At 35.9% G+C, this 12,711-nt stretch overlaps 1 protein-coding gene across 1 annotated transcript in view; it reads right to left on the bottom strand.

Moving 5' to 3' along the window:
* The window catches only part of COG5 (component of oligomeric golgi complex 5), a 172,640-nt gene that overhangs the window by 39,468 nt on the left and 120,461 nt on the right, over window positions 1-12,711 (bottom strand). The window contains exons 11-14 of the mRNA XM_085040853.1: window positions 7,814-7,895; window positions 5,376-5,580; window positions 4,505-4,666; window positions 2,166-2,265 (exon numbers count right to left, since the gene is read on the bottom strand). Coding sequence (XP_084896979.1) covers window positions 2,166-2,265; window positions 4,505-4,666; window positions 5,376-5,580; window positions 7,814-7,895 — 549 coding nt within the window. The remainder of the gene's footprint in view (window positions 1-2,165; window positions 2,266-4,504; window positions 4,667-5,375; window positions 5,581-7,813; window positions 7,896-12,711) is intronic.

Genomic DNA, 12,711 nt, shown 5'->3' on the forward strand with positions numbered 1-12,711 from the left:
CATCTCTAGCACTGCTCTACTATAGCTATCAGACATGAAGCATCTGAGCGGATATGTTACATGGTCCCCTTCTCAGCTTTAGAAAGCTATTGTTGGAGGCTGGATTGCAAGATTGAATTAAGATTGCATTCTTGGCTACACCACTAAAACATAATGAAACAGTGCTGTCTGACATAGCTCCTGTTCTACACATGGTGCACATTTCAGGCTCAATCTGTCTGCCCAAAAATAGGCATCAAAAAAAGGCTAAATTGTTCCAGATTATATCCAGAGGGCTGGCAAGCATGGCACAGGACAAGTGAGAGAGCCATGCCCTGCTGGAGAGGCAGCTGGAAGCTGGGAATGGTATTTCAGCACTTCAAAGATGGCACTTACACCTATGTCTTGGCAACTGTGTTGAGCACTTCTGGGTTTTAAATTTGTAACATGGGTATCAGCAAGGAAAGAAAAAAGTTTTTTAAAGAAGTAGTTGTACAGTACTCTTGATAACATTTTACAATTTGTAGCTCTGTGCTTGAAGGACATTCATGTTCATCCTGACAGCTTGACTAATCCCACCATTTGGCTTTTCAATGTTTCAGGTTTGTATTTTCAGTTGTCAAATTCAAGAAGTTCCAAGGCTCACACTCTCTCTTTCCTTCTACCTTATTTTACTTTAAGGTCAGCTAATACAAAACCACAAATCATATACTTATCAGCTTATTTCTACTTTTTTTTTTTTTTCAGGGTTTCTTAAGAATTTGCCAGCTGGCTGATCACAAAAAGATGTTCACTTCCAAAGAATCCACTAGCCAGAATCAAACTCCAACAGATTATGAGCACAGTCCTGGTACTTTCACATTTACAGCTGATAGGTTTTTTTTTTTCCAGCTGAATGCCACTATTTGACACTACACTCCATGACAAGGGATTTTTTTTACCTGTAATGACTCTGACAACCTACTAAAAGTCCTCATTCTTGTCATAAGCAAATTTTACTCTGAAAATAAGAAGCCATGATTTGGTATCTTTAAAAGAAGACCCAACTTCAGCACTATGTTTAAATAGCTAACAAAATTATGCTAACATATGTTTTTATTTTAACATTTAAAATATTCTTTATGGCCTTCATTGTACAACACTTCATGACTGCTTCACCTACATACCTTTTCTGTACACCAAGTTTGCAAACTTCCAAGACAATTCATCCAACAGACAAGGTAAACGAAGTATGTATTACTAAATTTCAATTTTTTCAAAGCTATTCAGAGACAGCAGATGTGAAAAAGGTAAACAGAAACCATACTAACTAAATTGCTGCAATGTTTTGTAGCCAATTGGTACAAAAAATATTAGCAAGCACCTTTCTTTAAATAAAACATATAGTAAATGAATGTTACTGGCGTCCGAGTCTGCTGTCAGGATTAATGTTGTTTATTAAGTGAAAATCTTGTTTACAAATACAAGTAGTTAGTCATTTCTGGTGGGTCCACATATTGCAAAAATTAATTTTCATCTCTTCATAAGAAAACCATTATAATTTCAGCAACAGTACTTAAGAGAAATTTATTTATCTGAATTTTTGTTTTTTGTATGATGACAACATTCACTGTATGATCCATAGGCTTTTTGGAGGCTCTTACCCAAAGGACAAGGCTTTGGGGATCCTCCCTCTATTCTCTTTAACACTAGATACCACTGCATGGTAAATGACTAGAAACATACGAGAAGTGCAAACAACTCAAAGGTCAGTTAAATATATGGCAAATAATAAATATATGGAAAAAATACCCCAAATTTCTTCCAGACAGTGAAAAATTGTATTTGAATAGTCCAGATTTTAATACCATAAAGATGCTGTATCATGTAACTGATGTAGTATCAAATGTTGGCTAATAAAAAACAACTAAACTGTCTTGATTATACTTAATGACAGCCACAATTTTTATTTTTTTTTAATTAATATGGCAAATTCGATTTCAAGTTATACAGATAAATTTTACTGCTATCAATAGACTGAGTTTGTCTGAAGGCAGAATTTAACTGAATATGTTCATAAATAGAATGGAAAGCTAATTGGAAGGTTTTGTCTACCTAGATTGCTTTACTGTTATGTTCTAAAAGTACAAAAGCCAGAACACTGTACATGAAAAAACATTAGTTTCTAGAAATTTAAAATTACTTACAAGCTGCTCAGACTTTACACTGTAAAGCTGAATGGTCTTCGCCACATTTTTGGCCACAGCTAAACTCAGGTCTGGATCAACAGCAGCCACATTTAGCTCACTGGAAGTAAAGATTACAAATCTTAATTAACAACTAAACAGTGCTGTATTGAATCGATAAAGAATTCACTATGAATACATAGTTACGTGGCACGTCAATTTAGAGAGAGTAACACATACAACCAAGTCTTTCCACGCACCGTAATTCAGTTTACAATTTAACAAGTCATTTGGGAGTTTCATGTGCAGTGTTCCTATTCTAGTAAAAATGAGCAAAGTTTAGGAATGACACTTCAGTATGAAATCACTATTAGTAAGCCATTCAAAAATATTGACAGCAATTAACTACATTCAAGCTTTGGCAGCAGCCTTCAAACATTACAGGTGAATACACAGTCATTCAACTCTGGAATTACATGAGCTGTGCAGAAATACCCAGGGGATGCCTTAGCTTGACACAACTAATAAGCTGTGTTTTAGGTAATCCTTTATTGTAAAAGAGGCCCCAAAGGAATGACAGGGAGCAAACGAAGAAGGAAAAGACTTCTAAATCATTCCCAGTATTTTCTGTTCATGAAAGTACCCAGATCTCCATTGGCTGGGGCTGCATTCAAAACTGCTCTGCTGGAGAGACAAGCACAAGAACTATCGTGTTGCTAGTGGTGAGATTAACCTCTCTTAAGAGCTGGAGAATCATTAGGCATCCCAACCTAGAATAACCTTTTCTGAGAACTCTCTAGGGCCCCAAACCTCATTAGCTAAAGGCCACTCTGGAAAACTCAGATGAAATTTCACAATTTTCATGTTCTTTTACTTTCTCTTTCACAAGGATCAAAATAGTATAAGTCACCACACCAACAGACATATTCTGAGCATTTGTAACTCCCAGTCACAAGTACTGTGTCAGTATTTAATATTTTACATACACATTTTACATACATGAATACTGCCCATCTTTTTTCAGACTTTATTAAACAGAGTAGTCCTTACCAAAACCTTATGAGGGAAAATGCACTGTTGGTAATTTAAGTATCTCATTCTAGAAATTCTACCTGGAATAGTCATCTTTGTCTATTATATTGCTCTTCTATTCTAACAAAATATTCACACCACGTATTATCATTTGCAGCCAAGCAACTACCATCTTCCCTTTGACACAGACAGAATAATTAGGACACCAGATACGTGTAAGGTTTCTCTTCCTGATCTTTTATAAGCTTGAACATTTAAACTTACATTAAAATTTCATTTATTCCAGAAAAACAAAATACAGGAAGTAAATAATAAAACGTATTATTTATTATAAATAAATTATAAATTATAAATTATAAATTATAAATTATAAATTATAAATTATAAATAATAATAAAGAGGTGCTTATCTTGCTGTATTTAGCACTGGTGCAGCTTCACCTTGAACACCAAACAACCGAAATGCAAATATGACCTAGCACAGGCTAGTAAAATGAGCTGTCTTGCCTTATGCCTTGTTATTTTCTTTCTAAAGTAGTTCTAGCATGAAATGAGAAGTGAATACTGACAGATGCAGAGTCCCACCGCAGTACCCTTCACATCTATGGAGCAATGCTTTGTTTGCCTACAGAAAGGAGGAGCACTGTACTGTGGCAGCAGTGCCACAATTTAGGAAGGATGTGACCTAATGTGTCCAGAGGAGGGCAACAAATCCAGTGAAAGGACTGGAAGGAATGTCCTGTGAGGGATGGCGAAGGATTTGGGCTTGTTTATTTTGGAGAAAAGGAATCTCAGGGGCAACCTCATTGCCTTCTAGAGCTTCCTAAGCAGGGGAAGCAGAGAGGGAGGTGCTGAGCACTCCTCCCCAGGATCCAGTGAGATGAGATGTAGGAATGGTTCAAAGCTGCATGAGGGGAGGTTTCAAGTCAGCATTAAGGAATCATTTCCTTAACAAGAGAGTGGTCAAACCCTGGAACAGGGTTCTTAGAGAGGTGGTCAGTACCCCAAGCCTGTCAGTGTTTAGTTGGCATTTGTACAATGCCTCTTAACATGTTTTAGCTTCTGGCCAGCCCTGAAGTGTTCATGCAGTTGGACTGGATGTATTGTTGTAGGTCCCTTCCAACTGAAATATTCTCTTCTATTGTGTGCTTATTCTATTTTATCCCATCCCATTTTATCCTAAATGTTGACTTGATTTTTCCATTAACCTGCTTTATAATAAAGATTAATCAACCTTTTACTGCTAGGGAAGTTTCATTTCTAAAACTGTAACTTATGAAAAAAATACATGTTGAGTGTTACATTTTGCAATGCCTTATATGTGCATACCTGGCTATAGTTTTAATGATGCTGTCAAGCTCGTCAGAAGAGGGAGGATTCCGACCTCCAGGAGGGAAGACAAGATTGATGGGGTCAAACAGTCGAGATAAGGATTTTGACAGATAAGCAGCTTCATACTGTTGCAGTGAATCTTTCAAGGCCTTTTCTGGACTTTGGATATAAGAAAAAGTTACTACGTTTTAAATTAAAATACACAATAGCATTAAATCTTTCCAGATATACAAACTTTGCAATACTGAACCTGTTTTTACTTTCTGCTCTTTAAACATATGCATATGAAAAACATTCTTCTGATAAGTCTCCTACTGACTGCTCAAGAACATATTTAAGTCAATACAATTCTCATATAAAATATTCATTTTATCTAAGTCTAGAAGTCCTAATAGACTTGATGAGCCTGTTGTCGTTTTGATCTTTCTGATATCACTTAGATCCTGTTTATTCTATGATGTATAAACTAAAAACTGTGAATCATAACAACAGAGCATTTGTCACACTCAAATGATGGCAGTGTCATTAGGAAAAAGCTACTGCTGTAATCACAATGCATACAAAACTGAATTTTCACCATTCTGCTATTTTTTTTCACCCAAAAGGACAATAAAGCAGAACTTGTTCAAAAGTCAGACACTTTGTGAAATACAAGATAACCCAACATTGTTACATATGTAGCCTAATGAAAAGCCTACAGCTCTAAAATAGCATTAGAGCAATAACTGTAGGGGGAAAAAACCTTTTAAAATTTTCCTGCAGTGACAATTTGAGTAACAGTAAGTTTATAAAAATATATTGTTTTCTTTCAGGGTGCAAAGATTTATATTTTATATATAAATATACATTTACAGTTCATAATACATACTCATAATCTTCATTTTTTTGCATGAATATGTCCTGTGCATCTTCTTCCATTTGCTGTAGTTCAGCAATAAGATCAGTAGTTCCACTTGTGCTAAAATTCTTCTGAATATTGTGACTATATTGTTGGAGGCGCTTCCACAAGTCATTATACAGCCTCAGTAATTTAGGGTATTCTCCTTCAAATGCTTGTTTCAAAAACATAGAGGCTGCAAAATAAAGCAGTAAGCAATACACAATGCTAAGTTCAAACTAATTCTTTTATTCATACAAACAACTTCTATCTTTGCATTTATACCACTGTTACACAGTGTTATCCCAAGTTTAATATTAATAATGTAATATTTATAGTTAATTTCAAAGTGACATAACTATAACATTAAATACACTTGAAAAAGGATCTAAGGCACCAGTTTAAAACCCACAACTGGAAGACTGGACATGAAAAACTTATTTTGTACAAATCTAATTATTATTAACATTCATTTAAGTCCAAAGTGTAATTGGAACTCTCTAAATCGAGAGATTTTCTAACAATATCTTGATGAAGAAAAGGTGTGTGGCTGTGCAACTTTGAAGATAACCATCTAAAACAGACAAAGATAACTCCTATGAACTAAAGTTTTCAGAAATGTGATGAAGGATGCATACGCTTTTACGCACACTCCTTAAAACAAGGTACTTAATATGCAATTCCTAAACTTGTTGAAGATTGACAAAGTCAGCAGAAAAAGCAGCATTATTTTCAGCCCTGAAAGGCTTGCCACAAGTAATAGGAAATGAAACAAATGTACAACTGCTTTAGCAACTGTTAATCTTGATCTAACATCACTCATACTCTATAGATTTCCCATTACATTAGGAGATTAACACTGTTCCATTCACTTGTAGGTTTTTCAGGTTGCAGACATCTGCCCCATTTCACCAGCCTGGGCTTTCAACTCAAATATATAATAATTCTGAATACTGGAGGATTCACATTTATTATCAAACACAGAGCTATTTTAGGTCATGAAGCTATGTTTATGAAGACTCTCCCAACCTCACAAAAGCAGATCATGGTCTAATATCAAACCCTTTAAACTGCCATGAATTCCTATTGTTACACTATTTTTCTGATGTTATCTCATCTTCCTCTGATCTATATGATCCAGAGTCTGTGACTAGGATCAGTGGATTCAGTCACCAGAAATTTGTATGTTAAAAATTAACATTCTCAGATGCCTCACTTAAATGCAAAAATCTGCTTGCTGTAAACATTGTCTCCCCAAAACTCAGCTGTAGCAAAATAAAAACATGATTCACACTGAAATCCCCCTATAAACGTTTATATAAACCACATTAAAAACTCAAAGTAATAAAATAGTTCTGAACAGCTGACAAAACGTAAGAGTTCCCTCAGTTCTGTGATGTTGGTTGGTCCCATTTACTGATGTCGTAACTTTACCATCTTAAAACCGAGTGCTGAGGACAGGTAGCATGTGTTCAGTTTGAACACAGGAGGTTCAGGGTATGTACATAGTGCTCCGAAAGCAATGCGCAAGGCAAACAGTAAAATTAATGTTTTAACACATGATGCATACATTTTCTTTTGGGATCATCTAGTTACTTAGCAACCACCGAACATGAATCCACCAGCTAGTTCCTCAAAATTATACTGCTGGTATAAAGCCTGGAAGGACCACATTTTGAAGGGCCAGTGCAACAGCTGAGATCACAAAGACAAATGCACATCTTATGCACTTCACCTCTATGTGCAAAAGATTAACTTTAAACACTGTATGCAAACATTAAATACATATTTATGAAAGCACCATACTCACCTATGATCCAACCGCATGCTGCATTAGCATGTTCTTGTAACAGAACTGTCTTATGTTAACACATTATTTATATTTCATATTCCTTGACTGCATCTACTATTTACATATTACATGTGTACAGAAAATTGTGTATAGTCAGAACACCAGCTGTTTATCTCTATTTATACAAGTCAATTTTGAAGTAACTGAACTCCTGTTTTTAAAGGTATCCAAAAAACGGCTAAAATCTGATTTTTACAACCAATCACTGTTTAACAAGAAAAGAGTAGGAATTTATTTTTCAAATCAAATGACTGTTTTTGAATTTGGCAAACTTGCTTTAGGAAGTATAATGTACCATTCCAAACATTTTTACCTTCACATACAAATAGAAAAATAAGTTTCGTTGTTAGATAACAACTACTTAATGAAACAGAAAATATTTCTTTCTGAAAATTCAACCACGGATCAGAAGGATCCTGTCTGGTTACAAACACCAAAGTTTTAAACTCACAGACCTTGTACTGAGTGAACCACTGCTATAATTCTGGTAGAGGAGATACTGAGCAAAGGGCTTACTAAAAGAGAGAATCAAAATAACTACAGAACACATTACAAATCATTTACACTGAATACTTACAGTCTGTTGCTGACTGAAACTGAGAGGAAAGTGTCTGGGTTACTGCAGTCCAAAATTTGTACAAAATATCAGACTGGCCATCCTGAGAGCAAGGGACAAAAGGAATACAAGTTTCAAAACATACTCTTTTCAAAGAATCTCAAACAACGCAAATGCTTCCAGTCAAAGCTGCTCTTCATCACTGAGAATGAAAACAAAGTAAGTGAAATCTGAGAAGTTTCCCTCACATTTAGAGCTAGAAAAAGTATTGGAGAAAACAAAAATAAAAGCTTCAGTCTTGTCTCGAATGAAATATTTTCCTCCAAGTCTGAGAGAAATGCTCCCAGCTCTCTAGGGGTGTGAGTGCAGCCCAGAACAGCACACCTCAGGAGATGCGTTAGAAAATCTCTTTGCACTGCAGTGACCTTCCCATTCCGTGGGAGTTCTCGTGCTGGTGACACCACAACAATTAATTACTGCCATTACCAAGCGCTGGCAAACTCCAGCCAGGGACCAAACCCAGCGCATGCTGCACACAGAGCAGCTCCAGTGAACCTCACAGCTGACTCTTCACTGCCTGGTGCCAACAGGGCTTGCAGTCAGAAGTGGAATGATGGGAGCACACTTGCCCAAAGGACAGACAGGCAGGGACAGGCTGCTTCCCTACTACCCCCAACATCTGGCACTTATGGTCAAGTCTTAAAGCGTGTTTTCTGATCCCTGTGTTTTTGAGGTAGAAAAAAAAATCCAAAAGATGAGGAAGGGATGATGCCTGCTTGTTAGATACTTGGAAGACTGTTCAGTGTTGTCACGGGATGGAAAAGAAATCTGCTCTGAACAGAATGGTTTTCTTCCTTGCATGGTGTACATGCCATCCATTGACCCTACTGGTACATTATCTAGTTGGACAAAATCACTACAAGAATGATAATCAGAAAGGGAAAAAAAAAAAGTCAGTTCAATTTCTGCACTGCCCAGTAGTACCACAAAAAGGCAGAGATAATCTATTAAATTTAGAAGTCTGGCTACTCCAAAATGAATAAGATGATAAAGGAAAAAAAAATGCCCCTTTTTCACTTGCAGTGGCAATAACAGGCAAAGCAATGGAGTTGTTTAGAATGTAATTTATTAACAGGTACCACTGCATCCTTCTTGAAGATCTGTTCACTGAAGGACTGGAAGTTCAATCTCAAGTTTCAGTTAACAAAAAGTCATCTTAAGAATTAATATAAAACCTGAAAATCAGTCAAAGGTATACTGATATATCTAAAAGGAGTAATATAAAATAGGATTATCATTACAAACTCTGCAATTAGGTGAGGAATTCATCCAACCCTACCCCTTATCTCTAAAGATAATGAAGGATAAAGTTTATGGGTCATGTGTTAAGAATTGAGAGAGAACATCTTTAATGCTGTTGGACTCATAAAATGTATAATAATTAACACTGAGTGCTAAAATAAACTGGGATTATGGAATGTAATTTTTGACTGCTTGAGGACAACAATGGATTTAGAAACTGAAGTAATTTATTATATAGCTCTGTTTGTATTTTCTGTAAAATTGTACTTGACTTTCATAAATGGACAAAGTAAAATTAGAATATCAGAAAATGATTCAGAAGGTTCACTGCATAACATCTCTTTTCTTTGGTAAATTTATTGCAATAGTGTAAACGTGAAATTACCTAATTCTTTATTTCATACTTTCAAATTTAGAACGTGAAAACTACTATAAAACAAATGGCCTTTCACATCAAGAATAAATGAATCAGTGTTCACATTTTCTATCCCAGCCTGGAACAATGGTTGCCTATTGAGCATGATAACTCAATTCAAATTCTAAATAATCTAATGCAGGTGGAAAAATACTTACAGAGCACTTTTGAACAACCTTTTTTTTCATTACTGTAATCACCATCCTCATCTCTGTCACAGTCTCAGCAGAAAGCACAGTGATCCAAGGGTCCAGAAAACAAACATGCATGTACCCCTTCACATCAACATTCCTATCTCAATTGTCAGATGAAAGATGGTGACAAGTAACAGCAATATACATGTGATGACATTTAATGTTGTTGTGGAAATATGTAACTTTCGTATATAATGCTCTCTTTATATATACTATAAAGTTAGGCATACATACATATGTTCTCATGCACACATTTGCATAGGTAGCAAAAGTCATACCAATTAGCCTGTCCTCATTAGCTTGTGTCTTCTGACCTGAGCAAATGGTGTTCATTAATTGTATCAGAATTTTGTAGTGAAGAAGGTCCTCATGGCTCAGCTAGTCAACTGTATTACGCATGAGGAGAGACAGAAAAGCTACATGGTAAAGTCAAGTAACATTTCATACTGACTGACTACTCAGTAAAAAATGTTTAGGGAGAAAAAACAAATGGTTTTGAACCTGGTTTTGAACCAACTAAAATCACAACATACAGAGTGCTGATTCCTTCTATAACATAGGATAGGAGATTTCAGTTTGCCTGGTGCTGAGATGTAGTCTCTCCGGAGATGAAATATAGCTGCTGATTAATAGCACAGAGGAGCCCATGTAAGAGTTTGTGGCAGGAACTAGAGGATACTGTTGCCTACACATACACCAGGGGGTATTTCAGTGGGTGGACTGTAGCTACCAAAACTGGAACACAGCAAGACTTTAGCATTAGATACTCCTGAGGGAGTAAAAAGTGCCATATGCAACCATGATCATCCAGAAACAATTTATTCTATTTAAATGTGTAATTTCTTTTGCTTACACATTAATTCAGTATATTACTTTTTTAAGTCTCTCACTGCTTGTTTTTTAAATAATGTATTCTAATAAAGATTACACCTATGCCTGTATTTATAGTATGCCTGTATTATAACTATTTAAAATGTAACATGCAATTCCATTTGACAATAATCAATACTAGAAAATGACACAGAAAGGGTAGCAAAAGGAGTGTTTTTCTACATCTTAGCAGGAAATTAAAGGAATGTCCTTTGTACTAGCCAGCTTCTTCAAGGGACTTAAAAAGATAGGCAGGATGAAGCTGGAAGAGGAAAGGGCCGTTCTGCTTGCCTGAAATGTACATAGCAAATCTACTGGCTCATCTTAATGTAATGGAAAGTTTACAAGCCTTCCCCTATGCTTCGCATACAGCATTGTGAGCAGCAACTCACAATATCAGAAACTGCTTTTTTGGGCCTTTCACTTTCAGAAAACTAGAATCAGCTAGCTAAAATTCCCTTCTTGTCATCGTCCCATCTGTAAATAATGAATATAGTCCTCCTCTACACTTACACCAAATATCCTCACTGGTAGGCAATGTATGAGAGCATTGGGTACATCCACATTAGTGATTCAATGTGTAGATAGGACTCTTTTTGGTCCAAATCTATCTTGTGTCTAATACTTGCTGTCTTACAGAACACACTGAAGTGTGCTAAAAGACTAACTTCCACTATTCAATGAATACACTACCTCATAATTAGCCTAAAAAGAACAACTTCAGCAATTAAATAGCTTTTTGCAACCTATCATCATATATTTGTAAAATAACCTACAAGGATGTACTAATATTTCTATCAATTAATATTCTGAGACTTTAAATCAGGAATTTTCCATTTCTCTTGTGTCTGAAAATGAAATAAAATTGAAAGATGTTAAATTACTTACACCCCCTCCAAAATAAAAATGCTTGCTTTGAAATCTAGTCACAAGCAGATTAACATCTTGTGATACAATCCCTTGTAGCAGGAGCAGCTGACAAGATGAGTAATGAACTGCATCCGATTATCTTTTCAGCTCTGTAGCAATCATTTTCCAACAGCTTCCTATGCCACAACCAACAACACTGGAAAAAGGTCACCGTTCTGTCATACTGTCCTCCCCCCATCAGTGTATGTGTTTAACAACACAGAGAACACATAAACCTTTGGAAACTAAGGTGTTGTTATCTGGCACAAAGCTGTTTCAGGTGCATATTGCATACATAGAAAGCCTACATAAAACATCCGTACATAATTGAAAGTCTCCCAGAAGGAAATTACTGCACTTTAGCATAAAATAAAATGTTATTTCCTCTTGTCATGCAATATGTTCTTTCTTCAACAAAAGAACCTTAACTGTAATTGATGGTATCTAAAACTCATGATAGGCAAGATTCAGGTTGACATATACATATTTTCTCCAGCATGAAATGAAACCAAATTAAATCTATGAACATTAATTGCAAGCAATTGCAAGACTATAATGGCAAAACAGAACTTTCCCCCAAAACCAGATCCATTTAACTTGGCATTTTTAAATTAATTGTATTGTCTGTTTGCAGCTTTATTTTGCTCTCACAGCACAGAAAATCTGCACATAAATCATATTTTGTACCACTACAAAATGGTGGGGAAGTAAGATCAACCACAGAACTGGCTATTTTCTAATAAAAATCTGACGTGAAAATGCTCCTATGCCTAAAGTACACTTACTCAAACAAATATCTACCAACCCAAACTGTGAATTAAAAATACTGTTGCTGTTGTTCCTGTGACCAGTGACCACTTCACTCCCCAAAACTGAGCAGCTGAGCAGGCACTTACATGATTTAGTAGCCCCTTGTGCAATTCCTTAGTCAGTGCAAGACAGTTTATCTGTCTTCCTCTTGTTAATTCTTTTTTTTTCAGAAATGAACTGAACAACTGCCCAGTAATATAAACTAGGGCAACCTTCTGTCATTCTGACCTGCTGGACAGCTGGCCACAACCAGGGGAATGGAAACATTCTTTTGAAAGATGTGTGGACTATAAGCACTTAGATACTTTTCAATAAGTTATTTCTAGGTAACCCACTTGCATCTGTGTAGAGTAATGTACAAAAACGTTACAACCAGATTGCACTCCGGCCCAGCCACTGTAATTTTACCCTTTTTCATA

The sequence above is a fragment of the Lichenostomus cassidix genome, chromosome 1Aa, assembly GCF_008360975.1.
Source record: "Lichenostomus cassidix isolate B80296 chromosome 1Aa, HeHo_3.0, whole genome shotgun sequence".
Taxonomy (NCBI): Eukaryota; Metazoa; Chordata; class Aves; order Passeriformes; family Meliphagidae; genus Lichenostomus; species Lichenostomus cassidix.